General features: G+C 34.0%; 2 protein-coding genes and 1 pseudogene across 2 annotated transcripts; 2 read left to right on the top strand and 1 right to left on the bottom strand.

Moving 5' to 3' along the window:
- Positions 1 to 1,655: 1,655 nt before the first annotated feature.
- LOC101251493 (uncharacterized) lies at positions 1,656 to 3,203 on the top strand. The gene is made up of 2 exons (XM_004244255.5): positions 1,656 to 2,633; positions 2,932 to 3,203. Exons 1-2 carry the CDS (start codon positions 1,770 to 1,772, stop codon positions 2,974 to 2,976), a joined length of 909 nt encoding a protein of 302 aa, XP_004244303.2. The 5' UTR covers positions 1,656 to 1,769; the 3' UTR covers positions 2,977 to 3,203.
- Positions 3,204 to 3,308: 105 nt separating this feature from the next.
- LOC101250821 (uncharacterized) lies at positions 3,309 to 5,573 on the top strand (annotated as a pseudogene).
- Positions 5,574 to 6,158: 585 nt separating this feature from the next.
- LOC100736537 (mitogen-activated protein kinase 11) lies at positions 6,159 to 12,926 on the bottom strand. Its single transcript, XM_004244251.5, has 10 exons — positions 11,265 to 12,926; positions 9,856 to 10,264; positions 9,615 to 9,742; positions 9,396 to 9,455; positions 8,520 to 8,669; positions 8,273 to 8,428; positions 7,939 to 8,150; positions 7,737 to 7,838; positions 7,267 to 7,409; positions 6,159 to 6,870 (listed from the first exon to the last, which is right to left on the bottom strand). The coding sequence occupies exons 1-10, from the start codon at positions 11,286 to 11,288 to the stop codon at positions 6,452 to 6,454; spliced, it is 1,803 nt and encodes a 600-aa protein (XP_004244299.1). The 5' UTR covers positions 11,289 to 12,926; the 3' UTR covers positions 6,159 to 6,451.
- Between the last annotated feature and the right edge of the window lie 619 nt (positions 12,927 to 13,545).

Raw genomic sequence — 13,545 nt, 5'->3', positions numbered from 1 at the left:
CGCAGTTGCAAAATTATAGCTTGAAAAAGTTGGTCGAAATGCCAAGTTGTTTCATCAAATGTTGTAGTAGTCATTTTCTTCTTCTTCTATTTAAATAATAACACCTAAACTTCTATCCCATACATGCTTGAGTTGGTTGTTTGAATCCTCTATATCTGATGCATCTTTTAAGACAAAAATTAGAGATTCTGTAACACAGGGGGTTTCCCAAAATCTCCTACTTATGCCTACTGACATGCAAATCTCAAAACAAACTAGGAAATCCTTGGCAAACACAGGATGTAATGTAAGCAAACTAACACTGTTTTGAATCAATACAAGCTGGATGAGTTGCTCGTATTGTTCTTTTTGCATGGATTCTTATAGATTGTTAAAAAAGTGAACTGATTGTAAGTGAATCATCTTCTTATGATTACGACTTGTGGTTGCTGTAAAGACCTTACTGTGTTTGGCTTTTTTAGATCTACACCGTTGTTTGAGATAACTTGAACTAGTATATGCACGAGAACAGTGTTGTTTGTTTTTGCATATCGTCTAAAGAAAGTTTTGTTTGTTGTATGCAACAGGCAGAATCCGCGGCTAAAGTGGTTACTTATATTCAGTCTGGCAAGGCAATCGATTTATCTCAGTTATTTTGCAACTTGTGCTATCAAGTGTAGCAGTTAACAGCAATGTAGATTTTCCAGCACTACCTGTTTTTTGAACAAATTTCTGGGCATATTTATATCTCCTTGTGAATTGTAATGCTATTTTGTGGCTCCTTTTTCAGTCCTACTCCAAATTAGTTATCCTACCTTGTTGGCAATCAAAAATAGTGAAAATTTGATTATCAAAAAAATTCTTACTGTATGGTATTTTAAAAACTTGACTAAAAAAAATTCGTACTAGTATTTTATATATGGTTTTAAAAACCGTTAGTGTTGTCATAAAACACTTGAAATGGGATGAAAGATGTTAAATATGAAAAATCTCATTGTTAATCTTTTTCAAATTTATTAATACATCTTATTTCTTTTTTGTTTTTCAAATGCAATCTTAGATATCGAAAAGATATAATAGTTATTACATATTTCTTTTGTCCATTTTTATTTATCACGTTGCATTTTTTAAAAGTTAATTTGATTAATTTTAAAAAGTATATTAATTTAATAAAAAAATTTCAATATTCAAAAATTATATAAAGAAAACTATCAATTGCAATTTTTTGCATATCAATATGATGAAAAAATACATCATATGAAATGTTAGTCAGAGTTTATAACGTTTGACCTATAAAAGGAAACCATGACAAAAAAAAGTAGACGGATGGAATAGCAAATGGTACGTATATAATTCAGTCAAATATTCGTTTCGTTCACTTTTATTCGTCTTCTATACTAAAAATACATTCTTACTTTTAACGTATCAAGAATAATATTCTCCCTTTGTTAGAAAAATATTCATTAAGTTTCTTTAAGTGACGTGTTTAAGATCACAAAAATATTGGTTAATTATTTTTTAAAGAACGGTGAGAGTAACGAGGGAGAGAACCACGTCGTTTTAATGCGGAGAAATTGGCGCAAAATTCTAAAGTTTGGAGCCACTCTCTTTAAACTTCCCGCTAAACTGAAACTGCAAAAGTTCAAAATCAATGGCAGAAATTCAGAATTTTCAAAAACTCAAATAATTTAACTGCTAATCTTCCCGGGTTTTTGGTTCCAAATTTTCTCTACTTCATCCTCCTCTTTTCCCTCTTCTTCCACATCTCAGTTTCTCACACAAATCTTCTAATGGGTGGCAAACTTCAAGTTTTACCTCCAGCCAAAAGATTCATGATGATGCATCAACAAGATCAAAAACAAAATGGGTCTGTTTCATCATCGAAACTTCCTGCTAAAAAGCGAAAATTCTCTCCAGAAACTCCCCCACCTTTTACAAATAACCACACTGTTACTACTCTCTGTTTGCCTGCGAAGAAACGTGTTTGGGCTTTTCATCCATTTGATCTCAATGAGGAGTATAACCCAGTTTTTTTTAATGGCGATGAAATCAAGGAAGAAAAAATAGGTGAAGAAATAACAAATGATGACATCGATGTGGATGAAGATGATGGGATTGTTTGTGTTATTTGTAATAGCACAGACGGAGATCCATCAGATCCAATCGTTTTATGTGACGGTTGTGATTTGATGGTTCATACGTCTTGTTACGGTCATCCGTTCACAAATGGAATCCCAGAAGGCGATTGGTTTTGTGCTCAATGTTTAGCCTCAAAATCCCAAATTCCAAACCCAAAATCCTTCAATTGTTGTCTCTGTCCTGAATCCGGAGGCGCATTGAAATCTACTGTGAGTGAAGGTAAATGGGCTCATGTTGTTTGTTCATTATTTGTTCCTGAAGTTTTCTTCGTCGATTCAGAAGGTCGTGAAGGAATTGATTTCAGCGAAGTTCCTAAAAGAAGATGGGAAAAAAAGTGTTACATTTGTAAATCCAAAAAAGGATGTGCTATTGATTGTTCTGAGCCAAAATGCCCTTTATCTTTCCATGTTACTTGTGGGTTGAAACGTGATCTCTGCATTGAGTATACAGAAGGACGTAAAAATGGCGGTGTTGTTGCCGGATTTTGCAGTAGCCATACTGAACTATGGAAAAAGGTTGAATCTTTTTACCCTTTTGTTTCAATTTTTTTGTGGTGGATTCAAAATTTGAACTTTATTGATTTTCAATCTTTAATGTGCTATTTTCTAAAGTCACAGGTTTAGAAAATATTGGATTTAGTTGAACCTCTTTGCGCTATATTATAGCCTAGATTTGTATTTAAGTAGTTGAAACCCGATTCTAAAACCTATAGAATTTTAATTTTGAATCCGCTTCTGTATAGGATCTTAGGTATTTAAAATTAGTTGTGTTTTATTGTCATAAAAAGTTAATTTTTTGGGGTTTGTATTGCAGCAACAAAAAACTGGGAAGTTCAAGATTGTACCAAGAGAAGAATGAAAATCATAGATTTAGCAAGAGGTTTCGAGTTTGAATCTCGAGTATGGAGAAAATTCTTATGGATTTTACAGTGAACAATTTGAATTTAGTTGTAACTTCAATGCGGACACAAAAAAGAGAATCCTAGTTTTTAGGTTGTATTACAGTAGTTGATAGGCAATAGTATTCTATGATGGTTGAAATTTGTATTTTTTTTTTATTTATCATACTTCGAAATTTCTCAGTTATTATTATTATTATTACTAGTACTTTAAAGATTGTTATTTAACTCTATAAAGGATTCTAACATTAATATGACAATATTTACGAAACCTCAATTTGGACAATATTTACGAAACCTCAATTTGGATAGAACTCTAACAAATTTACTTCTTTTTCAAATCAAACACTTTAACAACCTTATATTATGGGGCTAGTATTTTTTTATTTATTTTAACAATGATGAAAATATTGAAAAACAACATGGCTTCGCGTTTGAGATTTTGGTTGATTTTTCAAGTAGTTTTAGTTATATTTTTTGCTAGATTATCATGTAGTTTCGAAGCGAAAGCGAAATCAGCTATTGGAGATCCAGGTATGAAAAGGGATAATTTAAGAGTTGCTATAGAGGCATGGAATCAATGTAATGAAGTGTATGAAGAAGCTCCTAATATGGGAAGTCCTAGACATGCTGATTGTTTTGATCTCCAAAAATCAAATAACAATAGGAGTAAGTCAATATACAAAACTCAAATCTAATATCATTAGTTAAAAAACTATTTTTTGACTTTGTGAGGCATAGAATAGTGTTTTTTTGCAGAAATTTGTGATGTATATTGTTGTAGAGAGATTAATATACCGTTATTGTTACTTGATTAAAGGTTTCGAGTTAGAACTGTGATAGAGGCGGATTCAAGATTTAATTTAATGGATTCGACTTTTAGGATTCTTAGCATTGAACTTACTGTACTGTCAAAAAGTATATTAACCTCTTTTCTTTTGCTGTCTGTTGAAAATTATTATCAGTAACACTAAAAATAATGTTGTTGCAGCAAAGCTGGTTCACTTGGTGAATGAGCTTGATAACAAACTAAGTATAAATGACGCCAAAAGCTTAGGACAATACTCCCTGAATGTGGATATGTATGCAGCTTGGAAAGAATTGTTCTTAGGATACAAATGCAAAGTTCAAGATGAGCCAAAACCATGGAATTTTTGGATGATCATGCTCAAGAGTGGCAACATGGACACAACAGCAGCAATTTGTCCAAGAAATGGCTTACCATCTCAACCCTTTGATCAAATACCGCGATTTCCATGTTTTGGAAAAGGTGCATGAATATGCCTAGGATATACCATGATTATACCACATTACATAGTCATAGGAAACATCCAAAGGTGACTAAGTTGAAAGGGGGGTTTCATGGTACATGGGAATTGGATGCTGATATGAGTACAGCGAAGACTCAGAATGATACTTCATTTTTCTCTGTTACTTGGCATAAGATTCTTGGAAAAGGAAGCTGGAAATTTCATCATGTGTTGAAGACTTCATCTAAGTACCCTTGGTTGATGCTTTACTTGAGGTCTGATGCAACTACAGGATTTTCTGGTGGATATCATTATGAAACAAGAGGCATGTCAAAAATAGTAAGTTCCTCCTCCTAGTCGTCATTATTGTATCTTCATTGAGATTGAGTCATAGTTGTAGTAGTAGTAGTAGTTTACTTGTTATACAATCTGATGTTCTGTTTGCTGATATGGATTTAGGTCCCAAAGTCACCAAATTTCAAAGTGAGGTTCACACTAGATGTGATAAAAGGAGGTGGTCCAAGGAGCCAATTCTATCTAATGGACATAGGTAGCTGCTGGAAGAACAATGGTCAGCCTTGTGATGGGGATGTCACCACAGACGTAACGCGTTACAGTGAAATGATCATCAATCCTGATATTCGTGCTGTCTCATCAGGGTGCAACCCCAAGGAGAATTTGAAGTTGTGCCCAGTTTACCATACTTTTGCAAATGGAACTCGAGTTCATCGTACTGATGAGGCTAGATTTCCCTATGATGCTTATCATATGTATTGCTCCCCGGGCAACGGAATGTATCTTGAGGAACCATTCAATCACTGTGATGAATATAGCAACCCTCAAGCTCAGGAAATACTTCAAATTCTTCCTCATCCTGTTTGGGGAGAATATGGATACCCAACTAAGAAAGGAGAAGGATGGATAGGTGATGCAAGAACTTGGGAACTTGATGTTGGGAGACTCTCACAATCACTTTACTTCTATCAGGTACTTGACTATATCTTGACGCGTTTAACTTCTCCACACACTATTAGATTGCCTAAAAGATAACTAACGCACCTGAAAAATAAGAATGCATTAACCCCTAGATGAATCGTAACGTTGTTTCTTGGGTGATATTGCAGGATCCATTTACTAAACCAGCTGAGAGGCATTGGCCATCTATTGATTTGGGAACTGAGATATATGTTAGCAGTAATGAACTTGCTGAATGGACTGTTAGCGACTTTGATATCATTGTGACTGATGAATAGTTTTATTTTTCTTTTGCTAGTTTCACTTTTTGTTAAGAATAGTGTTTTTTCTTTTGTTTTTGTTTCTATTCTCTTTGCTTGTTTCACTTTATACACAAGTGAGACTCTCAAGGCTTGCAGATAATTATGTTTTATGTTTATGAAATATCACTTCAGTTACCAACAAAAGCTTAGGAATTGTCCCATTACCAGATCTAAACTGACTTCTTCACACAAGGGCTTCTTCACCGTAATTATTTCTTTTGCCCTACATTTAACATAAGCGATAAAGGCGAGGGTGGCGAGTGAGATCTGAGAGAGAAAAAGTATGAGAACGAAAATATATGTATATTTCTCGCTTTATACAAACATAAACGCATTTTATACACTTATGTTTGTATAAAAGTGAGGGAGCAAGAGATGGCGCGAAAAACAGAGAGTGGCGAGCGAGAGTTTGAAAGAGAGGTGACTGACAAATAGCTTGCTACGGGTACAATTAAATCAAAGTGTAATTATAATACTTAATTTAATTTCTTAATTTGCTATTATATATAATTTTTTCCTTATTTATAATTATATTACCTCATCATTGTTTCAAATTATATTACCTCTTTTGATGATTCATTGTTTCAAATGAGTTCTCTTAGAGTTAAAAAAATCGGAAGAACAATATTTTTTCTTCATTATATCAATTAATGCATCGCGCCTATATATATATATATGTACAAGGGGGCATAAATACTAACTCAACAGGGCAACCTGAACCTAAAGAATACCTATTTAGAGACCCTGACAACTAATAAATGGTAAAATCATTAACCGGGTTAACAGATCCATCTTCAAATCTCCCATGCTGATTGATTTGAGGGAAAATGCATATCGTGAACTGTCTCACTGCAAGGTGGATGTCCTCACTTGATTCAAAGAACCATCAAACAATAATATCGACTAGGTTATAGACCATACTGAACGGTGCCGACCTCTCTGTGAGCAGCAACAGCGACAGCTGCAGCACCGACTGCACCAAACTGTGTTTGTGCCTGTAGTAATTTTGCATCCATGGCGATTTGACCTCCCAACTGTGCTACCCTTGCCTGTGTATGGTAATATGGGTTAGTGTTCATCTCAAAACTCATACTAGCGGACGACTTGGCAACCATGCACTGGCCATGTTGCTGTTTAACTTGAGAGCGGTCCTTCTCTGCTTCTGTCCCACACTTCTCTAGATGTGTAGAGTTACTCCTGAACAGATATTGTGGAGACATGCCATGAGGTTGGACGACAGAGTTCTGGGCATATACTCTTCCATCAGTGACTTCTTTGATGCTTCTGTCACCATCATATACTGGTCCTAAAACTCTTCCAGGTTTGGCTGAAAATGATAGAAATGAATATCAAAGAAGAATCAAACAAGCAGACATGCACAACCCACTAAGTAATATTTGACAAGGACATTAAAAGCGATTCCAACAAGCACAAGAAACTTCCTAAGTTTCAGCATTCCGTATATACTCACTAGGGCACCTTTAAATATGATCTCTCCTCATCCTTATTTGTTCCCCCCCCCCCCCCCCCCCCCAATCTCTTCCACAAGCAGGGGATATAACTTGAGAAGATTCCCTAAATTGACTTCTTGTGAGCCGAGTACTGAGTTCCAGTTCGTCCAATGTATTATTACATGTGGTGAAATATTTGAGTTCACTATGAAGATGTGGACAAAAAGGTACATTATCACTATGAGTGCCAGCACAGACAATGTCAACCTTACCTGTGGGTACTCGAGGTGGTGGTCGCAAAACCTTCGGGTCTGAGACTCTGACGCCAGCAGTTGCCTTTTCTGTTACTTGTCTATGATCAAACATAGGATTCTGCTGTGTTCTGGGGGGGATGGTACTGGAATTTACAGTAGATCTGCAACACATTTAAGAATATATGTAATGAAGCCCCAAATAAGCACACTGAAAAAGGAAAGGAGAGAGCAAAAAGGAAAAGGGGGAAAGGGGCATGCTCTAAGGTAACAGTTTTTCCAATGTGATGAACAAGTTAATATTCCAAATCCAAACTTCCTCAGTAGTATGCAAGTACAACTTCTTTTCAGGCAGGTTACTTTTCCAGCAAATACAAGAACAAACAAAAACTTCTTTTTTGGGAAGATACAGTGAAGAGAAGCATAAAAGAAATGGAACAGGACATATTCATTGACACAACCAACAAGACAAACAACTCATGGAATCATACCGCGGGAGAGAGACGTGCTTTCGACCAGGAGGTATTACTGGGCCACTTTTACCACTATTCTCCTCTAGATAAGCAAATTGCCTTCTGAAATTACCAATGGCACTGCAATTCAATGATTGTCACACCATCAGTCAGTAATTTAGATTAGATATAGTGGTACAAGAAAATAGAGACTAGAAATAGTAGAGAAGTATATTACAACCTAGGATAGATAAAATTTGCACCACTATTTCCAGCCATGTAGTCCTTCAGAAGTTGAGGATGATACTCAAGTATCTCCCTAAATATTAGTTCACGAATGTCATCCTTTGTGACCCTTCGTCGCTCAAACTCAAACTCCAGCTTCGAGATTGGTTGACTAGAAGGTTCCCTCTCAATCTTGGCCAGTCCCTTGAAGTACGGATCAGCCAAAGCCTAAAAGATAGGAGCAAAAACACACAAAATGAAAATGAAATTAGAAAGAGACGAGCACGTGGATATGCCGTGGATATGCCATTCACGTAATCTTAACATCAGGAATATATGAGGGAGTGTACCTCTTCAGCAGTTGGGCGATCCTTTGGATCAAATGCTAACAACCTCTGCAACAGTCGAAGTGCCAGAGGATCTGCTTTTCGAAATTTCTCAGTAAAAGGAACTGGGCTTTTTTTCTTCATATCTGTCAAGTACTTCCTTGCCTTTTCATTACGAACCTGCACTCAAGAGGAGTACTCTTCTATCAACATGCTGTCAGGCAATGCTAACATCAACAAAAAAATATTACTCCCAACTGACAGCTCTTACCCCAGATACAATATCAACTGATGGCGTCCCCAGAAGATCAGTAATCAAATCCAACTGGTGAACAACACTTTTGCCCGGAAATAATGGTTTCCCCGTCAAAACCTCCGCAAAAATGCACCCGATGCTCCAGATATCAATAGCAGGTGTATACTGCAGGGAATTCTTACACGAATTAGAAGACAAATCAGCAAAAACCTCAGTAAGGCCTTACTGAGAAATTGACGCAAGACCTGACACAGTTACCTGAAGAATAGAAAAATCAACTTCCAGGAGAGTTCAATAGTCCTCCCTGAACAAGAATGATTTTAACCTACACATCACTATTTAATACACTCAGAACTGAACAAAAATCTTCTATTCTACCAGAAAGCCCTTCCTTTTAACACTATGTATACAGTATACAAGTACCTTTTCACCTTTCTAAAGCATGGGAAAAGGGAGGCTATTATATGATGCCAAAAACAGCATCTTAACAACTGAATCCAGCAAAAATAGACGTGAATATGTTCTGTGACTAAGCATGGGCTAGCAAGAAAGTGGCTAACTAACAGATGACTATACATGTGTGACTCTGCATTAGTTTAAGAGATAAATGGAACATAAACACGATTGTGTCTGATACCTACTCATTTACAACAACACCCTTTGCAACAGAGTTGGTTTTTTCTTTTCCTTTTTTTTTGGTACAGCTCCCGGAGGGAGGGTGCTGGGAAAATTTATAAGTAGTTTGACATATCTTTTTGACAAAAAAGTATTTTGATCTATTAGAAGAACCACTAACATGAAGTTCTAGAATGGAACTCATAGATAAGGTTCAGAACAAAAAGTATCTTTTACATGAAAGTTAAAATAAGCTGCACTATTCACATAAATTACCTTAGAGAAGAAAGACCCACATAGTTCTGGTGCACGGTACCACCTTGTAGCAACATAATCCTGCATGACGTGAAGATGAAAAAAAATAAGAAATTTTCAGTCAAATCAAAGATTAAAATGAATGAAAAATGTCCAATTTATAAAGTTCTCTACGATTTAAACTAAATCCAAGTGAATCTTATAGGTGGCTTTTGGGATAGAGCTAACACGAAAGCTTACCGTCCAGAATATTGTGGTTGGTGTATCACTAAATGCAACCCTTGCCAATCCAAAATCACATATTTTGAGTTTACAATTTGCATTTGCCAATATATTTTTTGGCTTAAGATCTCGATGGTAGACATTAGCTGAATGAACATATACATATATGTCAGTTAAAACAGGGCTGAAACTCAACATATTTAGGAGATGTAGATGGCAGATGTCATAAAACTAGTTACCGAATTCACAAGACTTTTACCTGTGTGCATGAACTTCATTGCACGCAGCATCTGATACAAGAAAAAACGGTGGTGCTCATGTGTCAAGTCATCATTGGCCTTAATAACATGGTGAAGATCAGACTCCATAAGCTCAAAAACAACATAAATATCTCTGAACTCTCGTCTTGAAGGTGGTAAGATGATTCGCTTAATTTCAACAATATCAGGATGCCTTAGAAGTCTAAGCAATTTGACTTCACGCAGAATTCGAATTGCATCAGAGATGTGCTCAAAAATATCAGTTATTTTCTTTATAGCCACTTTCTCTCCTGTATGAGTGTCAATTGCAGCACAAACTACTCCATAACTTCCCTTGCCTATAACTTCCAAAATTTTATACCTATTAGCATCACCGTACTCGGTGAAGAACTCCACTTCTTTGGAACTCTGTACAATCAGTAACAAAAAATCAGACATGTTTACCATAGTCTACTGACTAATAGGCAAACTAAATATAAGATAAAATCTGCATGTTGCTTGATATTCTCAAAGCATATGTCGATGAAATTTCAATAATACTCAGATCAGTAGACTTCTGTTGTAACATAAAGAGAATCAAGGATCAATTTATGACTTGAATAGACAATACATTCCAATTTGAAAATCAGACTAGACAATCACGAAATACTATTTCAGAGTCAAACGAGGCCCAAGCCAAGGACTACAACGTCAGATTACATTTCAAACTAACACAGAAGTTCTCGCATGAAGTAGAAGTCCAGAATCCAGTAAAGGAAGAAAAGCATAGGAAAATAAAGAACACTTCAAAACTATGAAAGGAAAGTAAATAGAATGCTGCCCCACAAAAAAGACAAAACAATTAATCCCACAAGGGCATTTTCACAAGTATGTTAATTTGCAATATGCTTAAAGATTACTAAAATAACTTAGTCCTCCATATGCAATTAATCCATCTCTGTTTAATGAGTTACCTACCTACATTTCTAAATACTTTACATAGCAGCTTAAATTAGTCAACAACTTCATATGGTTAAGAGATTACTAAAATTTCTGATAAATCAAATAACTTAGTCCTTCATATGCAAATTCTCCAACTCTGCTAAATAACATATTCTAAATAAAAAGCAGCCTAAATTAGTCAACAACTTCATATGGTTAGAAGATGACTGATAATCAAATAACTCAGTCCTCAATTAGCAGCTAAAATTAGTCAACAACTTCATGCTTCCTGAAATAAACAAACAGTTACATAATCATCGTAGATGACTCAATCAATCAATTTTGGCTGTAATGACTAGTCTTTTAAGGCAAATTTGGGTACTTTACTAGATACAGTCAAATCTTAAAAGCTAGAAATAACAAATCTAAATCAAGATCTCCTTTTTATTAAAGAATTTCAAAGGGGAAGATAAAGAAAGAGTGAAACCTTCTTGCGCTGATCTTGCTGCATCTTTTGAAGACTTTAAACAATCTGGGTAACGAATAAATTCAAAAAAAAGAGGATATCTGAAGGTACCCTTTTCTTCTCTAGGTTCCCCTGATCTTATACAGAAGATCAGATCAAAAATATCCAAAAATAAAACAAATCTGAACAACCCCAAACGGAATAAATCAGAGAATCAGCAGAGCACTTCGCCCCACCGACGCCAACAACGTATTGAAACGTACTAACAAAGAGCGAACCCCACTTTTGAAGAAAACAGTATGATTTTTATACACAAAATTAGTATCAGTTGAGCCTAAAATCCTACAAAAAAATGAACAGAAAATGAACGAAGGGTGTAGAAAGAAGTAACCCTTTTTCGGGTTTTGAAAGATGGAGAAGAGAGAGAGAGCAACAAGGAGGCCAATTGAAGAGGAGGAAGAAAGGAGAGGAAAATTGGTGAGCTTTTCGGTCTTTTTAAAGGCAACAAAAGATTGTGGCTTTGCGTGTTTCTACGGTTGTGTTTTCCCCAAATATTTTTTATTCCATATTTAAATCGCTCTCGATCTGATATCTATAATAGTTTACATAAGATATACATACGGTATGAGTAAATTGCGCATGTCTATTTATTTAATTTTATTACGGGTTAAATATTTATTTATACATATTTGAAATTAAAGATTACATAGATTTTGATGCGTCTAGATACATGTGTCTCGAGATATATGAGGTAAAAATTAGATGTAGTTTGTTTCTAGTTATATTGTGCCTAAGTGGATTTGCGTGTGTATGAAATACATAACAAATTTCACTTGTCTCCTTCTCACCTCGCTCTACACTCTATATTTGGTACAGATAAATATAGCTCGTGTGATTTGTATATATCTGAAATACTCTGCTCCTTTCCCATATCGCTAGTCTATCTCTCTATCTTAGTATATCTAGTAACAAAAATATATGAATCACAATATATCAATTTTAATACACAATTAAAATAATTATTTAATGGTAAAATATATAGATACTTATATATGGTGCGTATATATATATATATTTAATAAGGCAATTTGTAATAAATTAAATTTAGTTTGACCCAATATAGAACAAAATAATTATACAAAAATATTTTGTATTTTATTTTATTTACTTGAGAATTTTGTAGGTACACATTGGCATATGGGAAAGGAAAGGGGCGTTTTCAACTTTTCGACTAACAATTTATTTAAATTTATAATTTACTATATGAAGTATAAATACATTATAAAAGTACACTATAATGTAAATAAATATTAAATCTAAAGGGATTATTTTAATGTCACAATAAAGTCAATGTTAAAAATCTTGAAATTTGATTATCTTAAGTAATGGTTCTGTGATCTGTAATTTATTTTCATAAAACAAGTGACTTCTTAGTTAATTAGATTTTTAGATTTGTTTTTGCTCATTAATATGTGACTATATTTAGTTTATCGTTCGTATTTAATGTTTCTTTATTATATATTATTTATAAAGATTATGAAATTATATTTTATTTAAGTTGAAAATTTATTAAAAATAATTTTACAAGATGACAAGATGAGATTTATTTATTTAAAATTTTATTTATGAAATTACATTAAATAATACTAATGAAACTTTAAATTTAATTAGTTATAAAGATTTCCTCACTAATTATAACGACAAAAAAGCTAGATTATGTTGCGATCCACTAAGATAATGATTTTGAATATTCTATAAAATTATAGTAAAATCATGATTTTGAATATTCTATAAAATTATAGTAAAATCAAGTTAATTAATGCACTTACCAGATTAAGTACAAAATATTTATTTATTACCTTCTTTTTTTTACAATTTGCATTATCCAATTCCTCCTTAATTAATTTTTTTTAATTAATTGTTTTTGTCAAACCATGCAAGCCTTTTATTAATTAAAAAGTAAAGAAACAGTCAATTAAATTGTAACCATTCAACAACCATTAATTAAAATTATATAATCATCAATTAAAATACCGACATCATCACTTTTCACCTAAATTATGTTTGAAAATTTTCTTCCGTTCTTTTTATCGATGTCTGATATTTATATTAAAATTTGACTAATTCAAATTCAAATACACTCTGTGTACATATAAGACTTGCACACGAGGCTCAAATCTCAAGACATTTCGTTGAAGCAACCATACAACGCACAGAATTATTTTTTTTTTTTGAAAAAATAGTTACCCTATCACATTAATGTAGATAAGGTTATTCTCTTATCGTTCATTGACCACATTGT

This window comes from Solanum lycopersicum, chromosome 7 (assembly GCF_036512215.1).
Source record: "Solanum lycopersicum chromosome 7, SLM_r2.1".
NCBI lineage: Eukaryota > Viridiplantae > Streptophyta > Magnoliopsida > Solanales > Solanaceae > Solanum > Solanum lycopersicum.
The sequence above is the reverse complement of the archived record's forward strand: the minus strand, read 5'-3'. Positions and strand labels throughout refer to the sequence as shown.